Source organism: Malaclemys terrapin, chromosome 2, assembly GCF_027887155.1.
Source record: "Malaclemys terrapin pileata isolate rMalTer1 chromosome 2, rMalTer1.hap1, whole genome shotgun sequence".
Lineage (NCBI taxonomy): Eukaryota > Metazoa > Chordata > Testudines > Emydidae > Malaclemys > Malaclemys terrapin.
Genome location: NC_071506.1, coordinates 158,781,562 through 158,797,677, shown reverse-complemented (window position 1 = coordinate 158,797,677; position 16,116 = coordinate 158,781,562). Strand labels below are relative to the sequence as shown.

Here is a 16,116-nt window from a genome sequence, read left to right as displayed (position 1 = left end):
ATTAACTGTCCGTTTGGGAACAGGAGCAGAGATGGGCTGGAACGGCTGTGGTTGTTGTTGCTGGAGTCTGACCTTGGTCCATTTAAGACAAAATGAAACAAACTGGCCCAGGAGAGAGAGAGAGAGAGAGAGAGTGTGAGTGTGTGTGTGTGTGTGTCACTGACCCTTGCTAGTAGGTCACTGCTGGAAATCCCAGACCCAGCGCATGCTCTGAGTAGCCACAGCCAGGCCTGGTAGACTTGTGCCAGCGTGGGGCTATTTAAGGCCCTGCTTTAGCTGCCTCTCTGCTCACAGTTTCCCAGCACTGCTGCAAGGGGTCTTGGCAGCTGAGCTGGATGCTTATTAGATAGAGACAGAGAGCGAGAGAACAGGACACTACAGAACTACATCCCCAGCAGCCTCCCAACACCAAGTCCCCAGCTACCCCCTTCCAGCAAGACCTGGCACCCATCCCACGACAACCACATTCTAGCCCCTCAGCCCTCCCCCCCACAACTCCTTCCTGCTCCCAATACCCATCTACCCACTTCCTGCCAGACCTGGAACCTGTCCTCTAGCTGCCTCCTTCCAACCCCTTGGCTCCGCAGCACTTGTCCCCCAGCTACTCACTGGCACGCTGCAGTGGACCCTGGGCAGAGCCCCCAAGCTGGGAGAGAGCCCGTTGTAACCCGTTCTCACACACTATACAGGCCCCTGCTTGGAGATTTTATTACAAGTGAAAAAGAGCCACAGATGGGAATTTATTGATGAATAAATCTCTATTTCTGTAATAATGCAATGGCTGCGGTGCACAGAAACTGCTCCAGGGGGATGTGCTCCCCACAGCAATGAGACCTGCCTTTATCAGGGAGGGGGTGTGGTAGCTGGGGGATGGGGATTGGCTCCCATTGCTGAATCAGTGCCTGGGGGAGAACTGGTGCCTGGAGGGGATCAACACGCGGGCGGGGGGAAGTGGCACTAATTGGGGAATCAGTGGCCAGGGTGGATCTGTACCCAGGAGGATTGGTGTCTACTGGGGAATCAGTGCCCAGTGGGAACTGGCACCTGTGTGAGATTTGGCAGGAACTGGAGCTCAGTGCTTTGGAACAGATCTTGCCATGGCTGGTATTTTGATAGCCCCTTTCCATGTATTCCTGTCCTGCTGGAGGCACGTTGTAGGGCCTTAGATACTGATCATCCTATAGACAGGCCCCACAGGGAGATGGCCTCCACTCCCCCAAAGGAGGTTCTCTAGGACCCCACAGCCTGCTCCTCACCATGCCAGTTCTCCACTCTCCAGGGGCAGTCGACATAATGCAGGGCCCCGCTGACAGGGCTGCGCTGGGCAGGATCCAGGACCAACAGGCTCCGCAGCATGTGGGTGGCCTCAGCTGTCAGGCGCCTCCAATGGCGTGGTAGGTCCTCATCCAGGCCTGACTCCTGCCACAGCATGAAGTCCTCAAAGAAGGGGTCAGCTGGCAGGCTTTGCTCCCAGGGGAAGTAGCCGGTCAGCAGGCAGAAGAGCATCACACCAAAGGCCCAGGCATCCAGGCTGGCATCGATGGGCAGGCCCTGGGCACTGGTGGTGTTGCTCAACTCCGGAGCGGTGTAGGGGATCACCCCAGCCACCAGCTTGAGCCGGGTGCCCTTGGGCCGGGTGAGCCCGAAGTCGGTCAGCTTGATGTGCCGGCACTCAGGGTCAAAGAGCAGCACGTTCTCGGGCTTGACGTCTCGATACACCAGCCCCCGGCTGTGGATGAACTCCAGGGCACTCACCAGCTGCTTGACACACTGCTTGGTAGCTGGCTCGGGGATCCCGTCCTGGACAGGGACAAAGAGAGGAGATGTTGCAACCCACAGCATTGCGGCCCCGCCAGCCGAACATGCACCAGCCAGCTTTGCATTCAGGGGAGACACTTCGAATGTTGGAGATGGAGGTTCCCTGGGTACAGTCATTACCCCCAACCTGGGGCTGAAGAGATGGTGCTCCTAGTGGGGCAATGCCCATTCCCTGGGCAGGACCCATTCCCTGCCCCCCTCATCCAGCTAGTCCCACAAGCTGGGGCTGGATCAGAGCTGGTGCCCCCTAATGGAGAAAGCCCCATCCCGACACCCCCTAAGCCAGCTAGTCTCCCACAGATTGGCCAGATGGCTGCTAGTGCCTCCTACAGGAGAAGGCCCCATGTCTCATTCCCTTTCCTGGCACTCACCCGTGGTTTGATGATGGAGATGAGGTCTCTGTGCAATGCTGGCTCGTAGAGAAAGCCATAGTGCTGGCTGGATTCAATGGCAATGCCAAACATGCCGATGATGGCAGGGTGGGTTGCGAGGGAGAGCGCCACGCAGTACTCATACAGGAAGGTGTGCAGCTTGGTGTGAGCTTTGGGCAGCAGCTTGAGAGCCATGGGGGTCCCTGAGGATGTGGGAGAGAGGTTAGGCTCCCCTTGAAAAGCTGCTCACACCATGGCCAGACAGGCAGGGCATTGGGCAGCCATGGGGCATGGAACCGTGGAACTCACTGCCACAGGGGGATCTCCAGCCAGATCCTGAGGGCAGGTGTTCACTGTAGGAGCTGGTTAAGAGGAATGGTCATTCTGAGAGGGGGCCCAGCCAGCTGCACGCTGTGTGGGTAGGGTCTGACCTGGGGCAGCAGGGGGTGGATGATACCAGACTAGATAGACCCATTTGGTCTGATCCAGAGCAATGAGAGGGAGGGATTCCAGGTTAGATGGGACCATTGGCCTGACCCAGGGCAGTAGGAGAGAGGAGCTGAGGGTCAGAGAGAGCAGAGGTGGGGTGGCGTGCAGGTCCAAGGTGAGGGCAGCTCCTTACCTCTCTGCCTATGTGTCACCAGCACCACATGGCCATACTTGCCCCTGCCTAGCTCCCGGATGACCTGGTAGTGCTCAGCCACCTCGGTGTGCACCAGGCTCTGGGCTGTGATTTCCAGCATCTCATCCAGCACGGCCAATGCTGCTGCTCCTGGGCACTGGGCCATCACTGAGTCCTGCAGAGACACCACAGGCTGAGCCGCGGCAGCTTCCACTGGACAGAGGGAGCCAGATCTGGCACCTTATACACCACTCCATCCCTAGGTGCTCTATTGGAGCCTGGGGGCCTGCTGGGAGTGGTGCCTAGCCCAGCACCCAGGTGATGGTGCCCTATCTGCCCAGCAGCCTTCTGCACTGCAGGCACAAAGTGACAGGTGAGGGGAGAACTGGCTTGGTGACCTGATCCCCCTTTGTTTGTCCTGGGTGAGGAGCTGGTTAGCGCTGGGTGGAATGGGCACTGTCCAGAGGGAACCCAGCTGAGACTCCCGTTCATCTCATACAGGCCAAGGAGATGCTGCCTCCGGTGGGAGGAGGGATTGCTGCCAGGAACAGCCCTCCCAAGCCTCCCCAACCCAACTCTGTGAGTGGAGGGCAGGATCAACATCTTGTGAGGCTGTGCCATCATCGCTGCACATGGCAAGAGGCTCAAATGTGCCAGTCTCATTCTCCATCCCCGGTGCGGGGTCCCTCTGGCTCAGAATAAGGCTTGGAGCTGAGTTAGAGCCCTTCCAGCAGCCCTTCTAAGTGCTTTTGGAGAGACCAGACCCCACCTAATGGGGGAGTGGACAGATTATCCCATGGACAGGGCGCTTACAGTGTTCTGTGTGCGGAAGCCACCAAACCCCCACCAGAGCAGCAGTGTGTAGATGTGGCTAGGTCTTGCATGCTGTGTATAGTATTTGGGGAGAATCCCCCAAACCCTGCCCATGTGGATCCTTCCTATTGCAGATGCTGTGTAAGAGCCAAAGGCACAACAGCCCTACCCAGTGCCTCTCATGTGCTGCCAGCCCGTGCACTGCAGGGATCCAGCCAGAGGCACAGGGGGTAAAGGGGTAAGGCCTGACTCCTCAGCACACCTGAGAGATCTGTAACATCTGGCACTGCACAGCCTCTGGCTGTGAGGAATGGCCACCTGCCCTGACGTGGCTCCTGAGGTGTCCGCACTTGGATCCAGTGACTGCTCCCTTGCTGCTCAGGACATACTCAGGAGTGCCTGGGACTAGTGCTGGGGGAAGAAGTGATTTTTTTTTTTTGGTTCATTGACAATTTCAAACTCAAAGAAGAATCGAAACATTAAAATTTGTGCAGATTTTTTTTTGTTTTTTTCAAAACAAGGAACTCTGTGAAACTGAAACAAATTCTCAAAACATTTCAATGTTGCTGAATCTGCATTTTTTGCTGAAAAAAAGTTTGGTACCAAAATGTCCCCAGCTCTCCTGGAGACTCTGGCTGGGCGTGGCAGCTCCAAACATCCCCAGGCAGCCAGCCCCATCTGTGCACTGAACGGAGTACCCTCCTGCCCAGATGGGAAGGTTGTGGCACCACCCTGACCTGCAGCTCTACACTCGTCCCTCCCTGCCAGCTGTGCCATTCAGGGTCCCTGGTGCCTCCAGGCTTGGAGCGGGCAGAGCCCTCTCAGAAGCACTGCACTTTCCTTCTGACTCTGAGCCTGGCAAGGTCCCCTGGAGCCTGGGCATCTCAGACCCATTTTACAGGGAGCGGCGGGGGTGGGAGGGGAGCAATACCCAACTCGTGAGACCCTCCCACTCCCAGAGACCAGGAATTGATCCCTTCTGATTAGGGGTGCCCTCACCTGGTACTGCTTAGTCCTGGCCAGGCCCTACTGGGGGGCCCTGGTGGTAACATCGAGCAGTGCAGGTTCCAGAAAGCCATAGGGTCTGTCCACGTCCAGCAACCTCTTTTTAGTCTTCGCAGCTAAGCTCTGGTTCTGCTCTACCCTAGGGCCCCTACAGCGTCTATCTGTCCCATGCTGTCACCCTGAGCTTCACTGGTTTCTGCCAGCCTGATGCCAGCAGCCAGGGCAAACCACACTGGGTGGATGGAGTCATTCTGGATTTACAGTGGTGGGAATCAGGGCAAAGCCCAGCCCCTCGAGTCCATTGAAACCAAACTCTCAACTGATTATTTCTGACTTGTGTGATCTGAAGTTTGGATGTCATTGTATAGTGATTAGATGCCCTTCACAGATCTATCATCTAATCTAGCCAGTGCCAAATGACATCAGAGGTTAACTGGCGCAACTCATTCTCATGCCAAGTTTCCCAGAGAGCTAGATACACAGCTGGTTCTGGGCACATTGGGTGTAGAGCTTTGTGCGACTCTACCCCCTTTCTCCCTCCCCCACTTCAAGTCCTCTCTCAGGAACTGGTGCAGTGCCATGGGGCCTGAGTCTGCCCTATGCTGTTTGTGGCAATTGTCTCTAGGCTCTGCTTTCCTGTCAGGCCCCTGGCTCTGCTCCTGCTCCCCCCTGGGATTTCAGTGCTTCTAAGCTGCTCACCATTCACGGTGCTCTGGGGGGCAGGATCCAGTTCCTCTGCCCCCCTCTGACCCAGTGCAGCCTCTGGTCTCTATAATGACCCCCAGTCACAGCACCTCAGTGGGCAAAGATCCTGAGCCAGGAGCACAGACCATCCTCTATAGCTCAAGCTAACAGGGTCCCAGCCTTAGGTAGCAGCACTAGTCACCTGGCTAGACTGTGGTACACACTGGACTGGTAGATCAGAGCACCTTGCCCCAAGTGTCTAAGCCAGACACAAAAAGATCAGAGCCCCACAGGCCTGCTGGGACCTTTGCCCTGAAAAACTCTGACTCTGTTGAGTGAGGGGCATCATGCTGCTATACAGGCAGGTGCAGTGGTGGGAGAATGATCAAGAATAACAGGTATGTAGCCTTTTCCCTTGGGTTTACATCACTTCATCTAAATCAGAAGCCAAAGCTTGTACCTCCTCCATCCTCCCCGCACCCGCTGCTGTTGCTAAATTACACCAGAGCTCTGGAATCTAGTGATTTAGCCATGAAATTGCTAGAGCTAGGGAAAGCTTTAAGGGCCAGATTTGCACAAGAGCTCAGGGCCAGATGTGATGGGTCTCAGCATCCCCAATTGGGGCTAGCTTCTCAGTGAGCACAGCTAAGAGCATCTCTGGAAACCTGCCCCCAGTCAGGGGTGCAAAAAACTCACACCCCTCCTATCCCCCATTTACCCAGAATTGAGAGAAGCAGCCAGGACCCCCAGAACCCACCAAGCCCTGTCATATGGGCTGAGGCTCAGCATTGCTTGCTCTCCGGGTCAGCTGCAGCCCTTGCCCAGGTGAGGAGTCCTCACTGACAGGCGTGAGCTCATTGGGGAGGATGGGCATAGGGGCTGGGTTCAGAGTGTAGGAATTAAAATGATTATGATCATCTCAGGAAAATGGATCCACCAGGGAACATGGCACTGTCACTGGGGAGACTCAAGCCTGTGTGCACGGGAATGTCTTTACTGAAGGAAGTTCAGGTTACACACACACCTTAAGGGTTTGTGGGATTGGGCCCTTACTGCCTCAGGGACAGGGCCTGCAGCATCGGGCCTGTAGTTTGCCCAGCCTCTACCAGAGCAGTTTTCCTCCAGAGTTGCTGGGCCTGCCTCTGACCTGGGTCTCCTGTCATCAGCTCTAGAGGGGCAGCACCACTCTTGCCTTGAGTCACAGGATTAGGGTTTAGCCTAGTACTCTTTGCCTTGGTGAGGGGTGAGTAGAACCAGAGCTGGGTTGCAGCTGGCGGTCTCCCATCACGGCTCTGTGTACTCTGCTGTGGGTCTGTGCCAGGCGCTGAGCAGGTAACACTGTTACCCTCTGTGGCACCTGCCACGTCAGCAAGCACAAGTTGCAATTTGCAGAACACATGGTGCAACGACTAGAGCTGAGGATGAGGACCACAGCCAGGGCTTATCTCCCCTCAGCTGAGCTGGAATTGGGGAAAGGCTGGATCCTTTATGAATCCATCCCTTCTCCCCATTCTCCCTCTGGGCTGTATCCCAACCCCCCTGGGGACACTGCTGCCAGTTGTCAGCATCGGAGACCCCCCTCCCTCTCCTCCCCAAATACTCTCCAGTTTACAGCAGCACTTGCTGCATGGAGCCCTGAGCTGCTGGGATTGACAATGGGGACCTGACCCTACAGCAGGACCCTACCCATTTGCCTGTTGATCCTTACATGCAGGCCTTTTGGGGGGGCAGGTGAAAGCTGATTGCCTGGGCAGCACATCCTGAGCCCGCATCACCGCAACCACCCCTCAGAGTCCAGCTAACCTTACCCACCCCCTGCTGGGGGGAGGAATTACTTCCCAAACACCATCCTGGAGAAACACTAAGTCACCCATATCCCTGGTGCACTCACCTCCCACACAGGAGAGGGCACTGCCCCTCTGCTTCTTCCTGCCCTGTGCATGCCTGTGTCTGCTTTCCCCACAGCCTGGCAGGTCACCTGCCCTTTCCTGCTCATCCATTGCATCGCTCTCTTTTCAGCTGATTACTAGCAATGCTATTATTATTGATAATACAGCTAATGCTTACATGGAAGGCTGTGTGATTAGAGCACAAGGGCTGGGAGTCAGGGCTCCCATCCCCAGCTTTGGGAGAGGAGTGTGATCTAGTGGGTTAGAACAGGGTGATTGGGAGCCACACTCCTGGGATCTAGCCCACCTCTCTTCCTTGGGCAGGTTAGGGGTTGAGATAGTACATGAGGATGGGAGGTGGTCTGGCTGTGTTGTCCTTGGAACTGTATTAAATGCAGTAACTGCATATGCTGAATCACCTGATAGACAGCTGCAATTCAGCTCCTTCCTGAACAAAAAATTGGCGCTGTAGGATGAACGATTATTATTGGTTACTGTTAGTTACTGTAGGTCCCGAGTACATCCCACATTCCATGCACCTACAGATCTGTCCACCTCTGACTTGTTTGGAGAGCAGTACCAGGTTTACAGTGGCACCAATGGCACCGTCGTGCTAGGCCCACACTCTGGGGCCCATTATGGTTGCCAGGCAGGAGCACCGGGAGCTCCCTAGAAGTGGGGGGACCACTTGCACCCAGACTGTGGCCCCATCCCCCTGCTCTACCCCTCTCCCTGTGGCACTGCCCACACTCCACCCCCACTTCACCCTGAAACCCTGCCCCTGCTTGGCCTCTTCCCCCTAAGGCCCTGCCCACTACTCTCTCCTTTCCACACACCCCCATTGCTCACCCTTACAGCAGGAAAAAAGTGGGAGGGCTAAAAGTGATAGGGCCATGGCCCCCTGCCCCACCCCCATTCTGGTGCCCCTGTTACCAAGTGTCTGGTTTTTGCCAGGAAAGTCCAGTCAAAAAGCAGACCTGGCAATGTCTGGTCAGTACTGCTGATCGGCCACTAAAAATCTGACTACAGGAGTAACCGCAATCAGCCTCCCCACCAGGAGGGCAGGAAGAGCAGTTGCTGTTGCCTGAAGGAGCTGCAGCTCAGCTGGAGAGAGAGAGAACTGGCTCCTGAAGACCCAGCTCCAGCAGAGAGAGGAAGGTACCGGCAGGGCCGGTGCAACCACTAGGCGAACTAGGTGGTCACCTAGGGCGCCAAGTGGTTGGGGCTCCAAAAAGTGGAGGCACTGGAGAACCAGAGCATCGGCTTGCGGGGGTGGCGAGCCCCAGCCATGGAGGAGCCGGCACGGCACAGGGAGGCAGCAGCCCTGCAAAGGTGGCAGCGCCGCTAGAAGCCACGCCCTCCACCCCTCTTGCCCAGGCTGCGGCCCGGCGCCCGCCCCCCCGAGGGCTCCTGCATGCAGGCGGTTGCCCCCGTGTGCCCCCTGGCTCCCCCCTCGCTGCGCTTGAGTTCTGCAGCTCCCGGGAGTGTGAGCTGCTGCCGACGCCAGGGCCAGGGGCCCTGAGCCTGCTCTGAGAGGGGCAGTGGCGGCGGCGGTTCACAGTCCCAGGAGCCACAGTGCCCGAGCGCGGCGAGAGGGGAGCCAGGGGACGCACGGGGACCGCCACCTGCAAGCATCTGCTGCAGCCTGCAGGAGCCCGGCTCCCCCTTCATCACGTTCAGGTTCTGTGGCTCCCGGGAGTGTGAGCTGCCGCTGCCACTGCCCCTCCCGGAGCTCCCCCCCTCCCGCTACCTCAGCACTCTGCGGGGGAGGGGCTGCACGTGCGGCAGCCCGGCAGCCTGTTTTGCCTCCACGTGGAGCCAACATCTGACCGGCATGGGCATGGTAAGGGGAGTCCCGGGGGGCAGCCAGGGAGCAGGGGGAGAGTTGGATGGATTGGGAGTTCTGGGGGTCCTGTCAGGGGGCGGGCAGTGGTTGGATGGGGTGTGGGAGTCTCGGGGGTCTGTCTGGGGGGCGGGGTGTGGATAAGGGTTGGGGCAGTCAAGGGACAGGTAGCGGGTGGAGTTCTGGGGGGCAATTAGGGGCAGGGGTCCCAAGAGGGGGCAGTCAGGGGGTTGGGGTTCTGAGAGGGACAGTCAGAGGGTGGGAAGTGGGAGGAAGTGGATGGGGGTTGGGTTAGGGTGCGACTCTCCCCCCGTCCTCTTTTTTGATTGTTGAAATATGGTAACCCTAGGCGAGGGGGGAGCCGGAGGGCACATGGGGGCCGGCGCCCGCATGCATCCGCTGTAGCCTGCAGGAGCCCCTGGGGGAGGGTGCAGGCTGCAGCCTGGGCAGGAGGGGTGGGGGGCGCGGCTGCTCCCCGCTAGCGGCGGCGGCGCCACCTTTGCAGGGCTGCTGCCCCCCCTGTGCCACGCCGGCTCCTCCATGGCTGGGGCTCGCCGCCGCCACAAGCGGGACGCTCTGGCTCTCCGGTGCCTCTGGAAGGCGGCTTCTCCCTGCCAAGCTGCTGCAGCGGCCCAAGCCCGGCAAAGCCCGTGAGTGGGGTGGGGGCCGCCAGGGTGGGGTGGGGAGGGGAGGGCTCATGGGGGGGCTATGCACCCTCCAGGGGTGATCAGGGGGCGGACCTGGTCTGGGGAGCAGCCCCTGGGCACAGCTGACCCCTGGGGTCTATAAAGGCTCATTGGATTTGCCCCCCAATGAACCGATATGCAAGGGGCGGCACAAGGTGGAAGTTTCGCCTAGGGCACAAAATATCCTTGCACTGGCCCTGGGTGCTGGTTCCACACCACCCTGGGGATGATCCTGTCCACTCCCCTCCTGTTCCATTGTGCTTGCTCCGGGGACCAACCTCTCCTCCTGTCTTTTACAATCATCCCCCATGGGGGCCCACACATATGTTTGGCGCCGGGCCCGTCCGGAGAGCACTAGCTGGTGCAGCAGTGGTTGGGAAGAAGAGGGAGGATATAAAATGCAAGCCAACGTCACTCCTGGAAAATCACACATTCTTAGAAAATGCTCCTGAGAATCTGTGCAGAGGAGAGAGGCAATGGAGATACAAAGTCTCAGCCAGCATCCTCACCCCACAGTTATCACCAGAGGAATCTACTCCTAGGTAACATTGTCCTGGTGCTTTTACTAGGCTGATTGGCACGAGTGTCAAAAAAGGGGCACTCCATGCATTCCGGGAGCCAAAGTTAGACGGAGCCATGTAATGATCTCACTGAGACAGAATTATGTATCCGTACATTCATAGAGCCATAGATTTTAAAGCCAGAAGGGTCCATGTAGTCTAACCTCCTGTGTATCACAGGCCATAGAATTTCACACTTTCACAGAGTTACCTGTGTATCAAGGTCTATAACTTGTCTGGCTAAAGCATATCTTCCAGACAGACAAGGTGGGTGAGGTAATATCTTTTATTGGACCAACTTCTGTTGATCCAAGAGACAAGTTTTCAAGGCACAAAAAGATCTTCTTCAGGTCTGGGAAAGGTACTCTGTCTAGATCTACACTTAAAATGCTACAGCTACACAGCTGTGGTGCTGCAGCCACACCACTGTAGTGCTTCAGTGTAGATGCTACCTACGCCAATGGGAGGGGTTCTCCCATCAACATGAAGTAGTCCACCTCCCCAAGAGGTTGTAGCTAGGTCAAAGGATGAATTTTTCTGTCAGCCTAGTGTGGTCTACAGTGAGGGTTAGGTTGGCTTAACTACACTGCCATGGGGTGTGGCTTTTCACCCCTATGCAACATAGTTAAGACAACCTAATTTTATGGTGTAGACCAGGCCTCAGAGTGTTACAGCTATATACAAAGTGGAACAAATTGTTTAGCATAAGTAGTTAACACATATTCTAAGGGCCCATTCAAGATGAAGGGGCCCATTAAACACTCCTGCAGTCATATGACAAAAAAGGGGAGGGGCATAAATCCAGTGTTGTAATGAGCCATAAATCCAATGTCTTTATTAAAACCATGATTTTTAGTGTCTAACAAAGTTATGAATTTAAGTTCTCAGGCTCATCTTGTGAAGATGTTGTGCAGGTTTCCTTTAAGGACGAGGACCAAGAGATCAGATATGGAGTGGTCATTTTGTGAAAAGTGTTCACCCACAGGTGATATGGTGTGTTTGTCTTTTATCATCCAGAAATGTTTACAGTCTTAATCTGAAGACTTCAAGAGATGGACAATCCAAACTTCCCTTTTTTTGTTTGGTTCAATAGTGAATCACCCTCACTGTTAAAAATTTGTGTCTTATTTCCAGTTTGAATTTGTCTGGTATCAGCTTCCAGGAGCTGGTTCTTGTGATGTCTTTCTATGCTAGATTAACAAATCCTTTAGTATCCTATATTTTTTTCTCCATGAAGGTGTTTGTACACTGTAATCAACTCACTTCTTGGTCTTCCTTTTGATAAATTAAACAGATTGGGCTCTTTAAGTCTTCACTCTAAGGGCTTGTCTACACTTAAAACAGTACAGCAGCACAGCTGTGCCACTGCAGCTGCACAGCTGTAGACACTACCAAAACTGACAGGAAGGGTTCCCTCATTAACATATATAACCCACCTCCCTGAGAGGCAACAGCTAGGTTGAGAGAAGATTTCCTCCATTGACCTAGCACTGTCTATATAGGGACTTAGGTCAGCTTAACAATGCCACTCAGGAGTATGGATTTTTCAGACCAAGGTAGTTAAAACAATCCAATTTTCTAGTGTAGAGGAGGCCTAAGGCATTTTCTCCAATCCACGAATCATTTTTTGTGGCTCTTTTACCCTCTCCCGTTTTTCAATATCCTCATTAAAATGTTGAAACCAGAATTGAATGCAGTATTCCTGTATTGGTCTCACCAATGCCAGATACAGATCACCTCTCTATTCCTACACCCTGCTGCCTTATTTATACATCCAAGGATTTCATTAGCCCTTTCTCCCACAGAATTGCATTGGGAGCTCATGCTAAGTTACTTGTCCATTATGATCCCCTAAATCATTTTAAGAGTCACTGCTTTTCAGGATACACTCCCCAATTCTGTAGGTATGGCCTGCATTCCTTGTTCCTACGGGTATAACTTTGCATTTGGCTGTATTAAAATGGAGCTGAGTGAATAATTGATTTTGGGGTTCAGGAGCCAAACTATAAAAATCTAAAAAAAAAATTATCTGCTCAGTTTGAACCAAAACTGAGGGGTTTTTGGTTTTTCCCATCAAAACAAAAAAAAAAAGAGGGGGGGTCATTTTTGTTTGAACCAAACATTTCTTTTGACCCCAAAAAATTTTTTTTCATTTTTTCATGGCTCATTTTTAGATGTGTTTCACCCTTTTTGGTGTTTTGTTTTTTAAATAGCTAAATTTAAAACAAAACACTGTTTCAAAATGAAACATCAAAATGAAACATTTTCTTTTCTGGCCAAAACTACTCACCAACTTCAACCTAAATTCACAACTAGTTTTGATGCCCCCAAAATGCATTTTTTCGGTGAATGTACTACTCACCAAAATTGTTTTGCCCAACTCTATATTAAAAAACATTTTGTTTGAATTGGACCAATTTATCAAGCAATCCAGATTGCGCTGTATCACTGCCCTGTGCTTGTCTTTATTTATCACTCTGTCAATCCTTGTGTCACTCACACCTTTTTATTAGCAGTGATTTTATATTTACCTTCAGATCATTGATAAAAATATTGAATAGTGTTGGGCCTAGTACCAGTTCCTGTGGAACCCTACTAGAAACACCCTCATTCCATGATGGTTCCCCACTGATAACTATTCATACAAATTCAACATGACATTCATACAAATTCAATATGGCACACATTAAATGGATTAAAAACTGGCTAACTGATATGTGTCAAAAAGTAATACTAAAGGGGAAGTCATTATCAAGAGGGTCATTTGCAGTGAGATCCTGTAAGGATCAGTTCTTGACCCTGCGCTATTTAACATTTTTATCAGTGACCTGCAAGCAACTTCAAAGTATTACTGATAAAGATTGCAGATGACACAAAGATTGGGGGAATGGTAAATGAAAAGCCAGGTCACTGATACAGAGCTATCTGGATCGCTTGGTAAGCTGGGTACAAGCAAACAATAAGTGTTTTAATATGGCCAAATGTAAAGTCATACATCTAGGAACGAAGAATGTAGGCTATACCTACAGGATGGGGGACTCTATCCTGGGAAACAGTGACTCTGAAAACAACTTAGGGATCATGGTGGATAATCAACTAAACATGAGCTCCCAGTGCAACACTGTGCCCTAAAGGGCTAATTCAGTCCTTGGCTGTGTAAACAAGGGAATCTAGAGCAGAGTAGAGAGGTTATATTACTTCTGTGTTTGGCACAGGTCTGACCGCTACTGGGCTACCATTTCCAGTTCTGGTGTCCACAGTTCAAGAAGTAGGTTGATATACTGGAGAGGGCTCAGAAAAGATCGACGATAATAAAAGGATTAGAATACATGCCTTATAGTGATATACTGAAAGAACTCAATCTATTTAGTTTATCAAAGAGAAAGTTAGCGGTGACTTGATTATAGGCTGTAAGTACCTACATGGGGAACTATTTGATAATGAGTTCTTCAATTTAGCTGACAAAGGCATAAAAAGATCCAATGACTGGAAGCTGAAACTAGACAAATTCAGACAATGAGGGTAGTTAACCACTGTAACAATTTAACAAGGGTCATGGTGGATTCTCCAACACTAGCAATTTTAAAATCAAGATTTTTTCAAAGATATGCTCTAGTTCAAACAGGAACTAATTCAGGAAAGTTCTAGGGGGAATCAGACTAGATTATCACATTGGTCTCTTCTGGCCTAACAAGCTATCTTCAGCTTTTTAAAATCAGTCAGCGAACCAGTTCTTAATCTTCCTGGGCAGAACCATGTAATAATCTCACTGGGACAAAGCTGTGTAACATTTTCACCCAGACAGAGCAGTATAACAATCTCACCGGACAAAACTATGTAACAATCTTACCGGACAAAACCATCTAACGATCTCTCCAGGATAGAAGTGTATAACAATTTCACCAAGACAGAGCTGTTAAATTATCTCACCAGGCAGAACTGCATAATGATCTCACCGGATAAAGCCACGTAACAATCTCACCAAGCAGAACCGTGTAACAATCTCACCATTAATCAGATGGCACTGGTTGCCAGATGTCTGGAACTGCTGGGCTCCATGTTGTGCAGTGCATTATCCCTGCTTTCTGGCGCTGATTTTGGGGATACCTAGTCATGCCTCTTTGTGTGCCTATCCTTTGTCTTTGACAGTGACTGGACTGCATGAGCCCCACACCCCTGCCTGCCCCAAGCCTCTCACCTTCTCCAGCAGCACAGTATTGACTGCTGCAGGCTGTCCTGCTTCTCCTGTTGCTGCTGCAGGGCTCAGCTCAGTCTGTGCTGAGCAGCTGGAGGGGCTGTCAGGCATTACGGGGCTAAGCGTGACGCTCCGCCCTCTCCCCATATTTCTGGCCCTGGGGGACTTGCTACTTCTGCTCTGAAGGTGACAGCAGAGGGGAGGTGTCTCGTGTGTCATCTATCTGATAGGGTGCATGGAAAGGAGGGTGATACAGGGTCCTCTGCCCTCACAGCGCTTGGAATGGGGCTATTGCTGCCCATGGAGTCTTAATCCCATGAACCTCAGGGATGCTCAGGGTTGAGAGGGCATCTGCGGTTTGGGGCTCGATCAGTGGAATTGGGGACTGTGCCTTTAAGGGTTGAGCTTTCCTGGCAAGGCGCTGTGCAGCGCTTGTTGTGCACAGCTAGTTGCAAGTTGGAACCTGACACAGAACAAAGCAGAGCTCTTACAGGCGCCGTTGTAGCGCGGTAGTGTGAACATTTATTATAGAGACAGGAGGGATTCTTCCCTCGCTGTAGTAAATCCACCTCTCCGAGAGGCAGTAGCTAAATCAATGGAAGAATTCTTTCTGTCACCAAAGTGGTGTCTACACCAGGACTCAGGTTGGCTTAACTACATCACACAAGGTGTGAAATTTTTCAGGGCCCTGAGTGATGTAGTTAAACTGACCTAACTGTAGTTAGACCAGGCCTGAGTAATCACTGGACACCACATCAGCTCCCTTCCATAGCCCTCCTCGAACCCACACCTGGCCCTGCCCCCTGCCCTCAGTGATGCTGCAGAGACAGTGACTCTGTACATGGTCATTGCTGGGGACAGTGCGCAAGGAAGGGACCTTCTGGAGCCATACCCCCTGTGGAACAGCATAGCACCACTCTCCAGAATGGCACCATGGCTGCTGAGCAGCAAAATACCCTTCGGTCACAGTTATCTGCCTTGGGGAGACCCAGGGGCTGAAAGTGGCAAGGGCCTAAGACACCACAGTGAGGCCCAGTGGGCCCAGCCAATTCACACTGACAGTTGCATCTTCTGGTGTCACAGGGGACGATGGAAACCCCCAATGGCAGCTGCACTGACCTGCCCAAGGGTATGCCCCATAGCTGCAGCCCGCTGGCCCCTGTGCAAAGGTTGTCTCCTTGGCCAGGGCTCAGCTGTTTTCTTCTCATCATGGACTTGTGGGAAGAGAGAGAATCTGCTCCCAGTGATGACACTGACCTGACCCAGATCACAGCACTTGACTCTGGGGCAGAGGTCTGTGTTTTGGAGCAGATGGTCAGTGCTGCTTGTGTGCTGTTTAGCTGGTGATTCTGAGGCCTGTGTATGTGCAGCTGCGTCTCTGGCATGGGGCAAGTGCTGTGGCTCTCGCATGGCTTTTGAGTGCTCTGCTCCCTGTTCTGCATGACCAGGTGACCTGCCCATGCTCAGCTCTCACTGCCACTGCTCTGGGATCCCTGTGAAGGCAGCGCTGTCTGGGGCAGAGTCTGTCCCTCACCATGGAGAGCCGGGAGGCCTCTGCAAGCACAAGTGCCCAGGGCTCTGGGGCTGCTCTGCTCCAGCACAGGGTCTGAGCCCTTCTGTGTGCTGCCCA

General features: G+C 53.0%; 1 protein-coding gene across 1 annotated transcript; it reads right to left on the bottom strand.

Annotated features, from left to right (window-relative positions):
- Window positions 1-573: 573 nt before the first annotated feature.
- LOC128832058 (serine/threonine-protein kinase SBK2-like) lies at window positions 574-14,597 on the bottom strand. The gene is made up of 4 exons (XM_054019103.1): window positions 14,490-14,597; window positions 2,812-2,986; window positions 2,190-2,392; window positions 574-1,800 (listed from the first exon to the last, which is right to left on the bottom strand). The coding sequence occupies exons 1-4, from the start codon at window positions 14,595-14,597 to the stop codon at window positions 1,231-1,233; spliced, it is 1,056 nt and encodes a 351-aa protein (XP_053875078.1). The 3' UTR covers window positions 574-1,230.
- Between the last annotated feature and the right edge of the window lie 1,519 nt (window positions 14,598-16,116).